The sequence below is a fragment of the Caretta caretta genome, chromosome 7 (genome assembly GCF_965140235.1).
Source record: "Caretta caretta isolate rCarCar2 chromosome 7, rCarCar1.hap1, whole genome shotgun sequence".
Lineage (NCBI taxonomy): Eukaryota > Metazoa > Chordata > Testudines > Cheloniidae > Caretta > Caretta caretta.
This window is the reverse complement of record NC_134212.1, coordinates 28,434,432-28,448,932: the sequence shown is the minus strand read 5'-3', so window position 1 is coordinate 28,448,932 and position 14,501 is coordinate 28,434,432. Positions and strand designations below refer to the sequence as shown.

The 14,501-nt window shown below is 39.0% G+C and overlaps 1 protein-coding gene across 11 annotated transcripts in view; it reads left to right on the top strand.

The window, feature by feature from the left end:
• The window catches only part of CACNA1D (calcium voltage-gated channel subunit alpha1 D), a 336,560-nt gene that overhangs the window by 183,276 nt on the left and 138,783 nt on the right, over window positions 1–14,501 (top strand). For all 11 annotated transcript variants that reach the window (XM_048857868.2, XM_048857867.2, XM_075130346.1 and 8 more), the window contains one exon: window positions 8,692–8,861. In XM_048857868.2, coding sequence (XP_048713825.1) covers window positions 8,692–8,861 — 170 coding nt within the window. The remainder of the gene's footprint in view (window positions 1–8,691; window positions 8,862–14,501) is intronic.

Below are 14,501 nucleotides of genomic sequence, written 5' to 3'. Positions count from 1 at the left end.
AAAGACCTGGCATGAAATAATTGCCCCAGAGTGTCAGAGCATGAATGTACACTGCTGCAATTTGTATGCTTCTGCCTCAGCATTGCTCGTTGCAGGTGGTACTGTACTTGCATAGATACACTGATCAGGGGCAGTCTCCAGATCCTCATTTGGCAAAGAGACAAGAGAGACATTTTCACTCAGCAAGGAGCAAAGCTGCCAGTCCAGTCACTAAATACACTGGATTCTTGAAGGAGAATCTGTAAGCAATTCTGTACTCAGTGATCTCACATCTGCACTGTGAACCCAACCGACTTTGACTCAGTTATAATAAGGCTGCCTTTTGTAGAGTAGACAGGACTTCAGAAAACTTTACTCTGGTTACAAAATATTATTAAAAAAAAAAGGAGTACTTGTGGCACCTTAGAGACTAACAAATTTATTTGAGCATAAGCTTTCGTGAGCTACAGCTCACTTAAGGACCTGTGTGTGCTACAAATTACGATCATGTTGAACTTGATCAATGGACAGTCACGTTACAGGCAGATTTTGTCTCCTGATTCAGTGGTGCTGTATTTGGGAAAAAGGGGAAATCGGAATTAAGTGGAGAATAGGTCACTAATCAAAAGGCAGGTTACTTTGAAGGAAGAAGATACTTTGAAGGAAAATAGAGAAGTTGATGAAAAGCATATTTGATTTTAAGATTTTGTAGAAGTGTTTCTCATTGGGCCAGACTTGCAAAAAGATATCCCTCGCAATGTTGGCATGCTGGCCTATAAAGTCTTAGCCTGGGAGCATGTTGTGTTTAAAAATATGAATCAGGAATCAGTTTGGCTGTTTTTAAACTGTAGGACTTAAAACAAAAATAGAAGTTTGTTGACTCATATGCTTGTTAAATGCTCATTAAAAGAGCTTTATTTTTAAACTGAGATTTTACAGGCAATAGGCCAGAATTTGAGCTCATACATGCTAGTGTAACCCAAAGTAACTTTGCCAAAGTTTATAGTTTACACTGGTGTGAAAGCAGAGTCTGGCCCAGTCAAATTTGGGGGAGAACACCTATGAAGACGATAGTGATAACAAGCTAATCCCATATGGCGAAATTCTACTCTCACACATGCACACATGGTTTCTATTAACTTAAGAGAAGGCCAGGTGTGTATGTCTAAGGGATGATTTTTTCACCATTGTACTGTGACAGAAAACCTACCATACAGCCAATTTCTGCATTCAGTTAAACCTATTCAACTCCACTGAAGTTAACACATGGTTGTAAATGGAGACCCAGGAAGGGAATTACACTCCCTTACATGATCAGCTGTTTTTTTAAATAAAAGTGAAAAACATCATAATCTTGGAGATAGAATGCTGCTGCAACTCCCCCCCCACTGATAAATTGCAGTCATGCTTCACCATGACAATGCCTGACTTCTACGCTGTGTTTACAAAACCCCCCAAAACCTAACTGTGTATGTAGAGGACTGTGTTTAATTCCCCGCGTGCACTTATTTTAATAAAAAGTGAAAGTTAGTAGCTGGTTCAGCCCTGAGTGAAGTGCTGCTAGAAGTAGCAGCCGTGCCAATTGTTGCATTTTTTTAAATGACTTATTTTACTTTGATCCTTTCAATAGCAGCAGCTTTCAATAGTGCTTCACCCAGAAACACCATATATCCATCACTCTTATGAAGCAAACCTGAACAACTTAATTGAGGAAATCAAGAAGTCGTAGCACCAGCCAACAAAAGTCCCTTGTCTTGATTCCATAGCACACCAGGGTATCTATTTTCTCAAGAGATACCACCCCTGGGATAGCAGACCCACAGCTAAATTGGCAAATCACGGAAACAAGAACTGCCCCTTTTGTACCCTCTGTATCCAATATGAGCTTAAAACCAGCCTTCTGTGAAGAAAACAGGATTTTCTAAAGCAGTGGCTCTCAACCTTTCCAGACTACTGTACCCCAATCAGGATTCTGGTTTGTCTTGCGTAACCCAAGTTTCACCTCACTTAAAAACTACTTGCTTACAAAATCAGACATAAAAATACAGAAGTGTCAGAGCACACTATTACTTAAAAATTGCTTACTTTCTTATTTATACCATATAATTATAAAATAAATCAATTGTAATATAAATATTGTACTTACATTTCAGTGTATAGGGCAGTATAAACAAGTCATTGTCTCTATGAAATTTTAGATTGTACTGACTTCGCTAATGCTTTTTATGTAGCCTGTTGTAAAACTAAGCAAATATTTAGGTGAGTTGATGTGCCCCTGAAAGACCTCTACATACCCCCAGGGGTACATGTATCCCTGGTTGAGAACCACTGTTCTAAAGGACTTATGACCCTGTCTGCCGAAACAATTAAACTTTTTAAAATTTCTAATAAAGCACTTAATTCTCAGACAGATCTGCTGAGTGGCTTTTTTTTCATAAACATTTTTGTAAAAGGAGATGCCCTTTTAAAGTATCTCCTCTCGGGATGCTTGGTGGAGAGTAGTAAATGGAAAGTGCGTGCTGGTGTTCTCCAGCTTCATTAAAATACCATCTAATAAATCAGGATTATGTTCTGTGTATGCCAAATCTAATTTTTTTGAATTAAGTCCTAACTGGGAAGAGCTGTAGTAAATGCCTCCATATTTAGTTTCTGCAATATCAAGTGAAAGACAAAAGTGGAGTGATTGCATGTGAAGAGCTTTTTAATTCTTGAATAAATTAAACAATTAATATATTTGCTTTGCGAAAAGACCCAAAGCAGTTCATGGAACACTTTTATGCCACTCTAGGAAGGTAATATACTGACACCAAACTTAGATGTAATATTTAAAAGTAAGAGGCTTTCTATTATTTCCATGTCGTACAGTATTGGCAACACAATACCTTACCTATGGTTGCACATATCTTATTAAAAATATGTGGGCTAAATTCTGCAGTTCTTAGTTGATTAAAACTCACATTTATTTCCTAATATGTCATTTCATGTGAAGAAAAGATACTAGCTTCAAAAGAAAAGGAGTACTTGTGGCACCTTAGAGACTAACCAATTTATTTGAGCTGTAGCTCACGAAAGCTCATGCTCAAATAAATTGGTTAGTCTCTAAGGTGCCACAAGTACTCCTTTTCTTTTTGCGAATACAGACTAACACGGCTGTTACTGTGATAGCTTCAAAAGGATAAGTTCTTCAACAATTGTCCCTGTGATATCATATTAACTGGGAAGTATTTTCTGATGAGGGCTGACAAAATTCAGTTCCTACACTAAATAAAAGTAGTACTTGTGGCACCTTAGAGACTAACGTATTTACCCTCAGTCCTTTTGGTATGATGTCCATCTGTTTGCATTTGGAAAGGAAGATGATGTCTGTCTGTATCTGTACGAGTTTTTTCATGAAGTTGAAAGATTTCCACTCCATACGGCTAAATTCAGTGGCTTGCATAATGACAGGTTTCAGAGTAGCAGCTGTGTTAGTCTGTATCCGCAAAAAGAAAAGGAGTACTTGTGGCCTTAGGTGCCACAAGTACTCCTTTTCTTTTTGCGGATACAGACTAACACAGCTGCTACTCTGAAACCTACACTAAATAAAGAGACATAAAATTTATACTAAAATTGCTCATTACAGCCTGTGTTTGAATTTCAGCCCTTAATGAACAACTGTACCAAACTGAGAAAGGATGGAGAGAACAGGTTTAATTTTAAGGAGGGGCTCATGAAAGCTTCTTAAACTGTCTATGGTCACTGAGTTTTGTATAAAAATTTAATGGGGAAGAACTTTTCAGATCTTGACATATCCCTAAGTAGTAGTTCCTTTAAGAAAAAAGAAATACTGAAAGGGGAAAATTTCTAAGGAAGTTTACACCAGTGTAGACTTTGTCGGTTGGCAAACTAAAATGTAGGATTGGCAGTGGAGGGCCTGCATTGGTAAATCTAGTGGTATTAACAATCCATACCTTTTAGAAATATGTGATGTGGAATGAAAAAATTTTCAGGGTGTAACAGTTGAAATTCAGAGTGTGAGGATATCATATTCTCCTATTTAGTTGGGGGCTCCCACTGCTTTCTCTATCAATATGGCTGTAGCTCCCACTCCCACAAAGGTCAGCATAAATCCAGACTATCTTCTGTAAGGTGTGCCAGTCTGCGGACACTGGGGTTTACCAGGGACTATGGACAGTCTAGGGATTTTGTGGAAATGTTGTTGTAAATTCAAAGGGATCTTTTCCCACATTGGGTCTGCCACTGATGGTTTGTGTTATGCTTGAATATACATTTCCAGATTTCATGACAATTACAAGTACAGCTGCTTTATTGAGCTCACCGTTCAACCAAATATTAATGCCATTGCTCTTGAAATAATGGGTCAAATATATATAGTTTGGAGTTGAATCATGTGTGAATCCCAAGAAAATATCTTTTATTTACATAGAAAGCGACAGTGAATAAGAGCAGTATAAACTGGTCTCCTTTACATGTAAATTATACAGAGAGAACAGCTAGGTGAGGTAATATCATTTATTGGACCAATTTCGGTTTGTGGAAGGGACAAGCTTTTGAGCTCCACAGAGCTCTTCCTCTTCCTGTGAAGTTCAAAAGCTTGTCCCTTCCATCAATAAAAGGTATTACCTCACCTACCTTATCTCTCTCATGACCAACACGGCAACAACAACGCTGCAAACTATAAATTATACAATCATTCAAAATGGGAGAAAACTAAATAGATTCTACTCTGCTATTTATTTTTTTAGATTTATTTACATATTCTCACAATTCTTTAAACAGTATTAAAATAATTGCAGCTCATATTTTGACAGGTTCTTCTTATCAATAAATTAGTGAAGGTTATAAGTAGGTTATGTCCCTGCACCATAATCATGCCTCTCCCTGGAATAGCAGTGTCAGGGGCCACCCATCCACACAAGATCCGTCTGCTGGGCTGGTGGTGGCTTGCCACTGCTCCTCTTTGGAGTACAGTTCCCTCACTGGACTACAGCGCCTTGTCTTCAGGAGGGCTGGGTTCTGTATGGGTGAGGGATAATTCAGCCTCCAGTCAACCGAGAAGATTCTGCAGGGGGAGGACTCAGAGAATGGAGCTGAATACTCTATTAAGATGAACAGGGCAGTTCATACCTCTCAGAACTATTGTTTCAGTCTGCATTATTTACACTCAGGTAATGTTTACAAGGTTTTCTTGGCAACCATGAGGTCTAGAAACAATTTATTTTTGAATGAAAGTTGCAATTTCAATGGCATAGCCAGGGCGGAAGCCTTAGGTATGTGCCCATACTTATTCCTTAATACAGCCCTGTGCCCAAGAGGACTCTGCACTATCTGTACATCAGGGAGCACGGCTCCCAGTTGGCACTCTCTGTAATAAAGTGGATGGAGGAATGTGGGTCATCAGACGCAGAGCTACACAAATTCACTGGCCAAAACTCCTCTCCTCAGGAGACCACAGGGTGTGTCTCCCTGGCTGTCCCACTTTCTGTCACTGGGTTGGGAGGGATTCTATCCATCCTGCCAAACTGGACATAGGTCTACTGTGCAAGAACCTGTGTGCATTGTCCAAGAGTTGGTCCCATCTCATAAGTCTGCAGTTTTCTTTCCAGAAAGTCATTAATTTTCTTAACTTTCAATAAATCTATCTCAACACAAATATCTAAATTAGTATTCTATTAAAAATACAGAAGGCCAAATTCTTCTCTTACTTGCACTGGTGTAAAATCTTAGTAACTTCATTGACTTCAATAGTGTTACTCTAGATTTACAGTGGTGTAACTGAGGGCAGAATCTAATTTGCAGAAGATACGTTGATGCCATTTGTATTTGCACTAGTTAAACGCAATATTTCGATTCACTAATGGCTCTTCCACTTTTGAAGTGTGCTATCTTTTAAGGCCTGACCCTGGAAATGCTGGCTACTGGTATAGCATTTACTGCTGGTGTATGCCCAGATTGATTTTAGATATATACATGTGAATGTGTGTGTGTTTATAAATGCATACATCCGCCATGTTTTATCTTCTTCCTTATGACAATGTAAGGAACCTTCTCACGCTCCCCTAAAGCTGCTCCTGCTGCTACTTGTGTGTATTCCCAGTTATGTCTCCAGGCTTACCAAGAAAAATAAGTCATTGCTACTTGTTACTCCTCTTAGCACTGCAGAGCCAATACCACACTGGGACAGTGCGCTGCTCTCTTTTCTGGCGTGTACATTCATCATCAACAGCAATGTTAAGTATTTTCCCACTCCCAAATCCTTATTTGTGATAATGCACAAGAGCAAAAAGAGCTCAATTTGACTTTCAGATTCCATGTTAAAATTTATAGGGCTGGTAGTTAGGGAAAACATCTTTTTGCTTGTAAACTGAGCAAATTTGACCTGGAAATCAAAGATTCAAGAAATTAGGAACCCCACAATGCCATTTCCCAGTCACTTTTCAGAGTATAACTGCACATGAAAAGCCAAATTTTAAGCAAAGCCTCAACCCAGCCTCCTTATTTTGTGAGCACAATTCTGGGCCTGCCTTTCATCTCCTGCAAGAACTGTGGATGGAAATATTAGTATTTAGCTAAGCGATAGGCAGGCAGAAATAGTTAATTAGCTAGCTAATATTATATATCTCTCTATTGCATTTTCCTTCTCTATGGATTATAAGTGGCAGCAAGATCAATTATGAAGTCCTTGCTCTGACTGAAATCCATGAAAGTTTTGTCTGAGCAATGGCTGAGTTGGGACCTGAGGACACGGCCTCCGTGTATTAATACATTGGCTTGGGTTCAAATCCCAGTTCTGAACAAAAATGAAAACGGGCTTACTTGTCTACTTGTCATTGTCAATAGACATTTGTCCATATAATAAAATTACTAAATAACGTAATCCTAAGGCTTATTTAGAGCTGTCAGAACTAGCATAATGGGAACGTTAAAATGCAGTAGTATAGCTGTGTGAGGAAGTTTGCATAGTGCCTGCCCTCACTCTCTGTAACTGTAGCCAGTCCAACTGTAGAGAAAGTCGAAATCACACAAAAATGTTCATAGAAGGACATTAAAAATTGGCCAGTGTGGGATTATTGTGGGTGGACATTTCTTTTGCAATGTTCATTTGCTTGTGGTGTCTATTCTGTCATTTCCTGTGCAATGTATTGATCACTATTAGATTTTATAAATTAGATTAGAAGTGGAGTTGAACTACAAATATGTGGTCTCCATACCTACATTTGATATAAACCTTTTTATTTAATTTCTAATACCTAGCAGTTGTAATATTTTTGTAAACGATTGAATTAAAAATTCAGTTAGTCGTTCCCCAAGCTGTAATGTCATTTCCTTAAAGTGAAACCTGAACACTGGGCATTTTCGTTTGTAATAATCACCCATGTAAATGTGGGCCAGCCAAACAGGCACAATCTCGCCCGTGTTATTTCGGAGCTTCCTATTTTAATACCTCTTTGTTAAGCTTCTTTTGTGCCCTGTCACAAACTGGCTGGAAATTTTCCAATAGAGTATGCTTCATTTTCCAAATAATGGAACCAATTCCTTCCCCTGGTAGAAGGGCAAAACTCCTATTGAATCCAATGGAAGAGTTGCCAGCCTACCTGTGGATAAAATTAGGTCCAATGATAGGTTTAAGATGAGGACCCTTCAGATCTTTTGCAAGAAGTCCTATAGTGACAGTTCTATCACTTTTGACCTATTTGCAACCGATGGTTCTTATACACAAGTACCATATCTGTTGGTACGTAAGCACCTTAGAAAATGTTTGAACACTCTAGCAAAGGAAGACCTGGAGCTCACAGCCATGATATTGCATGATGTGTCTCAAAAACCTGTGTGGACCATGTGTCAAAGTACATGTTGCAAGAAAGTACTTCACTTGGAAGTCATTGTGGTAACACCCTGGCAAAAGTAAGGGCAGAGTATGAGCCACACACCATTTGAAGAGAATCTCATGATAAGCAGTGGCACAAGGGATGAACGGAATCACGACAGGCTGTACTGGATAGATTATATTTCCTAACAAATGGACAACCAGTCAAAAGGACATAATCCTGATTTATGAGTAACAGGATTTGGGAGGCCTTCTCACAGAGAATAAAGGGGGAAAAGGTTCAAAATCTTGAGCAACCTCTCTACTTGACCTAATGGAAAGTAAGACCACCTAAGGGAGTACCTTTCTCTGTGAAGCATAGTCAGGACATGTACTGACATAAATAGTTTTGGCAAAGCACCTAACTCAGAGTTAACAAAGGTCAGGGCAACTCTAAACCAGCATCTACTTTTTGTGTTGGAAGCAGCACTCTCTCCAAGTACCCTCAGTTCAGTTGGGGAGTGCACTGCTAAAACTGGGAATATAAATTGTGGTGGAGCCAGACAGAATAATGCTTAATTTTTTTAATTAGACTTAAACTTCACAATAGTTGAGGCTTCAAAGAGTGTAGAGGCCAAAATCATAGAAACTGTACTCTTTGATACATAGAATTCTTGATTTTTATAAACTGTATTTATTACCAGTTATGAAAAATGTAGCTTGAAAAAAATTTGTCATGAACTTTTAGTACCACAGTCTTGCTTTGAATGAATCTTTCAAATCTTCTGTGTAGTATCTTTAGTTCTTTTGCTGTGTCAATATCTATTCTTCAATGTAGATTCCTGGTCAAAAATGCCATGCAGCCTTATAATCAATATTTGTTCTGTTTTATCTGAAATCAATAGGGAATTTTCCAAGGAAAGAGAAAAAGCCAAAGCCCGAGGGGACTTTCAGAAGCTGCGTGAAAAGCAGCAGCTTGAAGAGGATCTGAAGGGATATTTAGATTGGATTACACAGGCAGAAGACATTGACCCTGAGAATGAGGAGGAGGGTGATGAAGAAGGCAAACGGAACAGTACGTATTCTTTACATGTTATACTCCCACTGAAAGACAATTGGACTGCTTGGAAAAGAGTTAATATAAGGGAGAGGATATAGCATATCAACTATTACTATACTAATTTTGTGTTGTGTAAAAATATGCATTAGTTGAGCATCCACATCTTTATTACTACAATATTCAGTTACCTACTGCCATAAAAAAATGGACTGGAAACATATCCCCAGATTTTGCCCTGCTTTACTCCTGTACAAACCATGATCCACACTCTATTTTGATACCCACTATCAAGGTTTGAAAAGCATTGTTTTATAAAGGTTATCTATTTTATTTTTGGTTTCTAAAATCATAGTGGCTATACAAATTGCATGCATCTCAATGACATTTCAAATCTAGACTCTTGCTGGCATAGCCAAAAGGGATATATGATTGTCAGTGGCTGTGTGTATTAGAGTTAGAAGAAAATGGCTCAGAAAAAAGTACATTCTTAACTCCACATTCAAAGCCCAAGAAATAGGAGACATTGAGAAAAACCTAAAGATTAAATGTTAAAGCCTTCTATTGTGTTAAAAAAAGATGGTTTCCACTAATTCTGTGAGGAAAGAAATTTCACCTCAGACATCCCCTCCTGTCTAGCAGTTAAGGCTAGGTCTAGGCAGTGGGTTACTGTACAGCAAGCCAGGGTGTGACTCCACAGTGCACCAATTTGCTGTGTAGTAATGAACTATGTAGACAAGCCCTAAGCATGGTATATGAAAATATCTTTATGAGGAGTGTTTACTTGAGGTGAAATACTTGAAATCTTTAGGGACTTTTAGTCAACATTAAAAAAAGATCACTGTTGCTTACTTTATATAGTTCACCTGTTATAAAGTGATGCACTAATGTCAATGGTAACGATGAATGTTTTAACACATTCAGATTTATATCATGACAGTCCTCAAATGCTTCTACACCAAAAAGTCTTAGCAGAAATGTCTACAATGAAGATGTTAATTTTATGATTTTGCAACAATTGTACATGGTTTGTAGTTGTCAGCTAGAGTCTGTGTAACTCAGAAATTTCAAATATACCTCTAATGGAAAGGTTTTTATACTTTCTACTTCATTTGCAAAGTAGTGGTTAAAGTCTTAATATGAAATGTATGATGCTTTGGATGAGTGATCATGTGGAATTAAAATATTTCTTTTGTGGGGTTTCATAACGAAATGCAGTTACCCTTGGAGGTTGAGGGCCAGATTTTGACACCCTTATTTATGTTGAGTAGTACTCCTCAGATAGTTCTACTGGAACCAGTGGGAGCTATTTACCCAGCAAGATACTATTCAGTATAAATAGGGGGATCAGAATCTGGCAAGGAGTGATTTGTCGTAGACAGAAACTGAACAGTATTCCTTATCACATTAATACATATTCATTATTATTGATATTGCTATTATAGTATTGTTATTTAATTACGAAAAACTGCATTCTTTTAAACATATTTATCATATGTTTAAAATATTTCAATAATATCTTAGCTTTTGAACATCAGTGTAATACTTCATTGATTTGCAAATCAGCGTTGTAGCTAGAAATGATTTCCAGGCATAACGTTTGTCACAACTGGTAAATATTGCATGGTTTGTTCCTGAAAATTATTGAAATTGTTTTTTTTGTTTTTGGAACTTATTGCCACATAAAAATAATAATAATAATTAATAATTAATAATAACTCCTGTCCCCAGAGTTCCAGATTCCAGAATTTTAGACTTTTTGGTTCACAGTGCCAATAAAGTCTGAACCCATGTTACTGTCTTAGAGGAAACAGAGTTTTATCCTTGATACTATGGGAGAGTGGGAGGCAAGCTTGGGCTGGTGCTGTTACGTAAAAGGGGTAATGTGTATGTATAAAAGACAGCCCATGCAGAGTTTTAATCCTTGAAAGGTAGAAGAGGCAGAGACAGTCTGGAGTTCACTAGGCATTGCTATTGCTATTGATCTTATGTGGAAAGCACTCATATACTGGCGTAATGGGTGTCAGTATAAAAGACTAAGATATAAAAGAAGTTTGTATGTTTTAGAGAGTACAGTTGGGGTCCACATGGTGGCTGTGAGGGGTTCAGTCACAGAGACCCCCTTGGGACTGTCACCTGATGTGCTGAGACTACCTCTGAGCCCGTTTTCTCTGCCAGTTTGGGCCTCCAGCCTCCGTTTTCTCTGCCAGTTTGGGCCTTGTTGAGCCAGACATGCTAGCCTGCTGCAAACACAGACCCACAGACCCCCCCAAAGCTTCAGACTTAACTGAAAACAGCTTAAGAAGTGCTCCTGTCTCCAGCACCCAGGCACTCAGTTCCCAATGGGATCCAAACCCCAAATAAATCCGTCTTACTCTGTATAAAGCTTATACAGGATAAACTCATAAATTGTCCACCCTCTGTAACACTGACAGAGAGAGATGCACAGCTGTTTGCTCCCCCAGGTACTAATCACTTACTCTGGGTTCAATAATAAACAAAAGTGCATGGGACCTATACAGGGTCACAATCTTCTTGCCCAAATCAATGGCAGAGTGCTGTACATCCATGCAGCCACTAATGGGGTTATTGGCCAGGAAACCCATGCAGTATGCAGACGTAGTGGCCAGATCCCATCCCTTCTGCAGCCTGTCCTAATCTCAGACCTATCCTTTCACTGCCCTAGAGAGGGCTGCCCCAGAGCAGTGCTCCGTGGCTTGCAACAGGCTGTGGACATCTGGGAATGGGTTCCCTGTGGGTTAGGTTCCCCCATACAGCAGAACCATGTCTTTACTTAGCTGTGGAAAGAATGGGGCAGCCTTTGTCTGTACATTGTTAATGATTATGTTATTTTAGGTTATGTTAATTGTCAGAAGATACTTTCAGGGCAGGGAATTTGTGGGGGAAAGAAATTAAAACACATTTTTGAGGAAAACCTTGACATTGATGTTCAGACCATGGGCAGCCTTTCAGGAGCAAGGATGGTTATTTATACTGTGTCAAAACGAAATTGATAACATGAGAAATATATGAGGAATGCCAGAGGAGAGTCACTTCAACCAATACAGTACAACTCTGCTGCTGAGCACTTAGCAGGTTACATTTTCAAAGCCCTGTACAAATGAACTAACTAATCACCACAGCACTCTCATTATTCCTATTGACTTCAGTGAGAGTTCTTTGAAAATCTGGACCCTAATGTATTTATCAGAACTCCATTGGTACTGCATTGTCTTTGATCTGATAATGTCTCCTTTGGATGCCTTCAGCTTTTAGACACTTAGGGACCGAGCTTTAGTTCCTCCTCTGGCTGTTTTGTACTGTTCCAGCTGTGGAAAGCAGCCAGATAGCTGGCAGATCTGGCCAGCTGAAGATTTCCCAAGCTGTAGTGGGACTTTGCAGCCAGATGTAATTTAGAGGAACCCCAAAATTGCCCTTCAGCAACCCTAGAAATCAGGGAGTGCAAACGTAGCTTAAAGCCACTTTTCCCCCTCATGTTTCTTCAGCTGTTCCTAGTGGAGCTCTAGCACCACCAAAGATCTTTCCCCTAGTGCCTGCAAAGTAAATAAAAAAGTCCATGTATTTTAGCTACTAGCTGAGCTTGTTTGGGAGTTAAGGATGTTAGATTCTAGACAGTGGGTACAATTTTCAAAAGCTCTTTAAGTTACTTAGGTGCCTACACAGTTTTCATATCATTTTAACTCTATCAGTTTAAAAATTTGCCAGTGTTTAGATGCCAATTATAGCTAAATCAGTACAAAACTTGTGTTGACAAGCCTTAAGTCCCAGTTTCAAAAGTGACATAGGCACATATGAGCCTAAATCTCATTGAAAGTCAAAAGGACCTAGGGTCCTTATTGCTAAAGCTGTGTTTGTTAATAGCACTAAAACTCCTAAGTCACTAAGTCCTATAGCATGCATCCAATGAAGTGAGCTGTAGCTTATGCTCAAATAAATTTGTTAGTCTCTAAGGTGCCACAAGTCCTCCTTTTCTTTTTGCGGATACAGACAAACGTGGCTGCTACTCTGAAACTAAGTCACTTAGGCACTTTTGGAAATTGTACCCATACTTTCCTCCTACTTTCACCTTGGCCTGCAGGAATGCCACCTGCTTTGAAATAAAGCAGAAGAAAATGTAAACAAAAATTAGGACCATGAAAGCACCAGTGGGTTAGATCCTCACGTGCAGCTGAGATATGGGTCATCCTCCTGTGGGCAGAGGCACAGGCTTTAAGTCTATTTCACCCCACAAAACAAACAAAGCACATGTAAGCATCTGAGGTCTCTGGGTTGTTGTGCCCTTTAGGATACTAAGTGAAAATGAGTTTTGATTTGACTTGAGTCATAAAAGTTTTATAATGTGCTGTGCAAAAGTGCACTGGTTTTTGTTATACAATAAACTAATAATATGCCAGTGTCATATTGGCACTAAGCAAGCCCACTTATGTATACTGAATGGAAATTTCCACTGAATAGGCAATCTCAGCCTATTTGTGCAAATGTGTTTAAAAAAGTAGAGCTGAATATAATTTTGTGCATGATCTGTGACAATGTGTGAAGAAGGTGTAAGGGCTGCAAAGTGGCCTCACTTCTTTCCATTTGACAGGTTTCAGAGGAACAGCCGTGTTAGTCTGTATTCGCAAAAAGAAAAGGAGTACTTGTGGCACCTTAGAGACTAAATTGGTTAGTCTCTAAGGTGCCACAAGTACTCCTTTTCTTCTTTCCATTTGACACTCAAAGATTATCTGAAGGTGCTCTGCTGCATTTCAGATTACCTGTGAAGGTATGCCTAAAAGGAGGCAAGATTTCTATGTAGATATTCAGCAGATCCCTTCCGTGAAGGAAGGAGCCCTCTTGTCTGCATTATGAAGTTGAATTTCTGGTTTGGGAGCTTAGTGAAGTTTAAATGACAAGCACCAGAATAATGAGCTTGAAGAAAAGGTGTGTAAAGACTTGTGAGATAAATTTGGTCACCTTCCGAATATACTCCTACAAATTACTAATTTCCGGAAAGGATTCTATAGCATAAAGTGTAGACCTGCTAGCTCCATTCATGCCCCTTTTCCACATGGAATGTTCATGGTCACAGGTGTTTGTCAGATCTCTGCACATTCAGAAATAAGGGACTCAGTCCTGCAATCACTGCAAAATTAAACTGTGGATAAAATACTCAAAAGTGCCTGAGTCACTTAGGAGCCTAAATCAATGGGGGTTAGCCTAAGTGACCTACTTTTAAAGTGGGATTTAGGCTCCTAAGTCAGTTCATCATTTCTCAAAAAGAAAAGGAGTACTTGTGGCACCTTAGAGACTAACACATTTATTTGAGCATAAGCTTTAGTGAGCTACAGCTCACTTCATCGGATGCATTCAGTGCATCATTTCTGAAATTTTAATCTATGCCTCTGTCTTCAGTAAATTAAACATTTTATATCGGTGGTTCTCAAACTTTTGTACTGGTGGTGACCCCTTTCAAATAGCAAGCCTCTGAGTGCAACCCCCCTTTATAAATTAAAAACATGTTTTTATATATTTAACATTATTATAAATGCTGGAGGCAAAGCAGGGTTTAGGGTGGAGGCTGACAGTTCGCTACCCGACCCCCCATGTAATAACCTCATGACCCCCTGTGGGGTCTTGACCCCCCAGTTTGAAAACCCC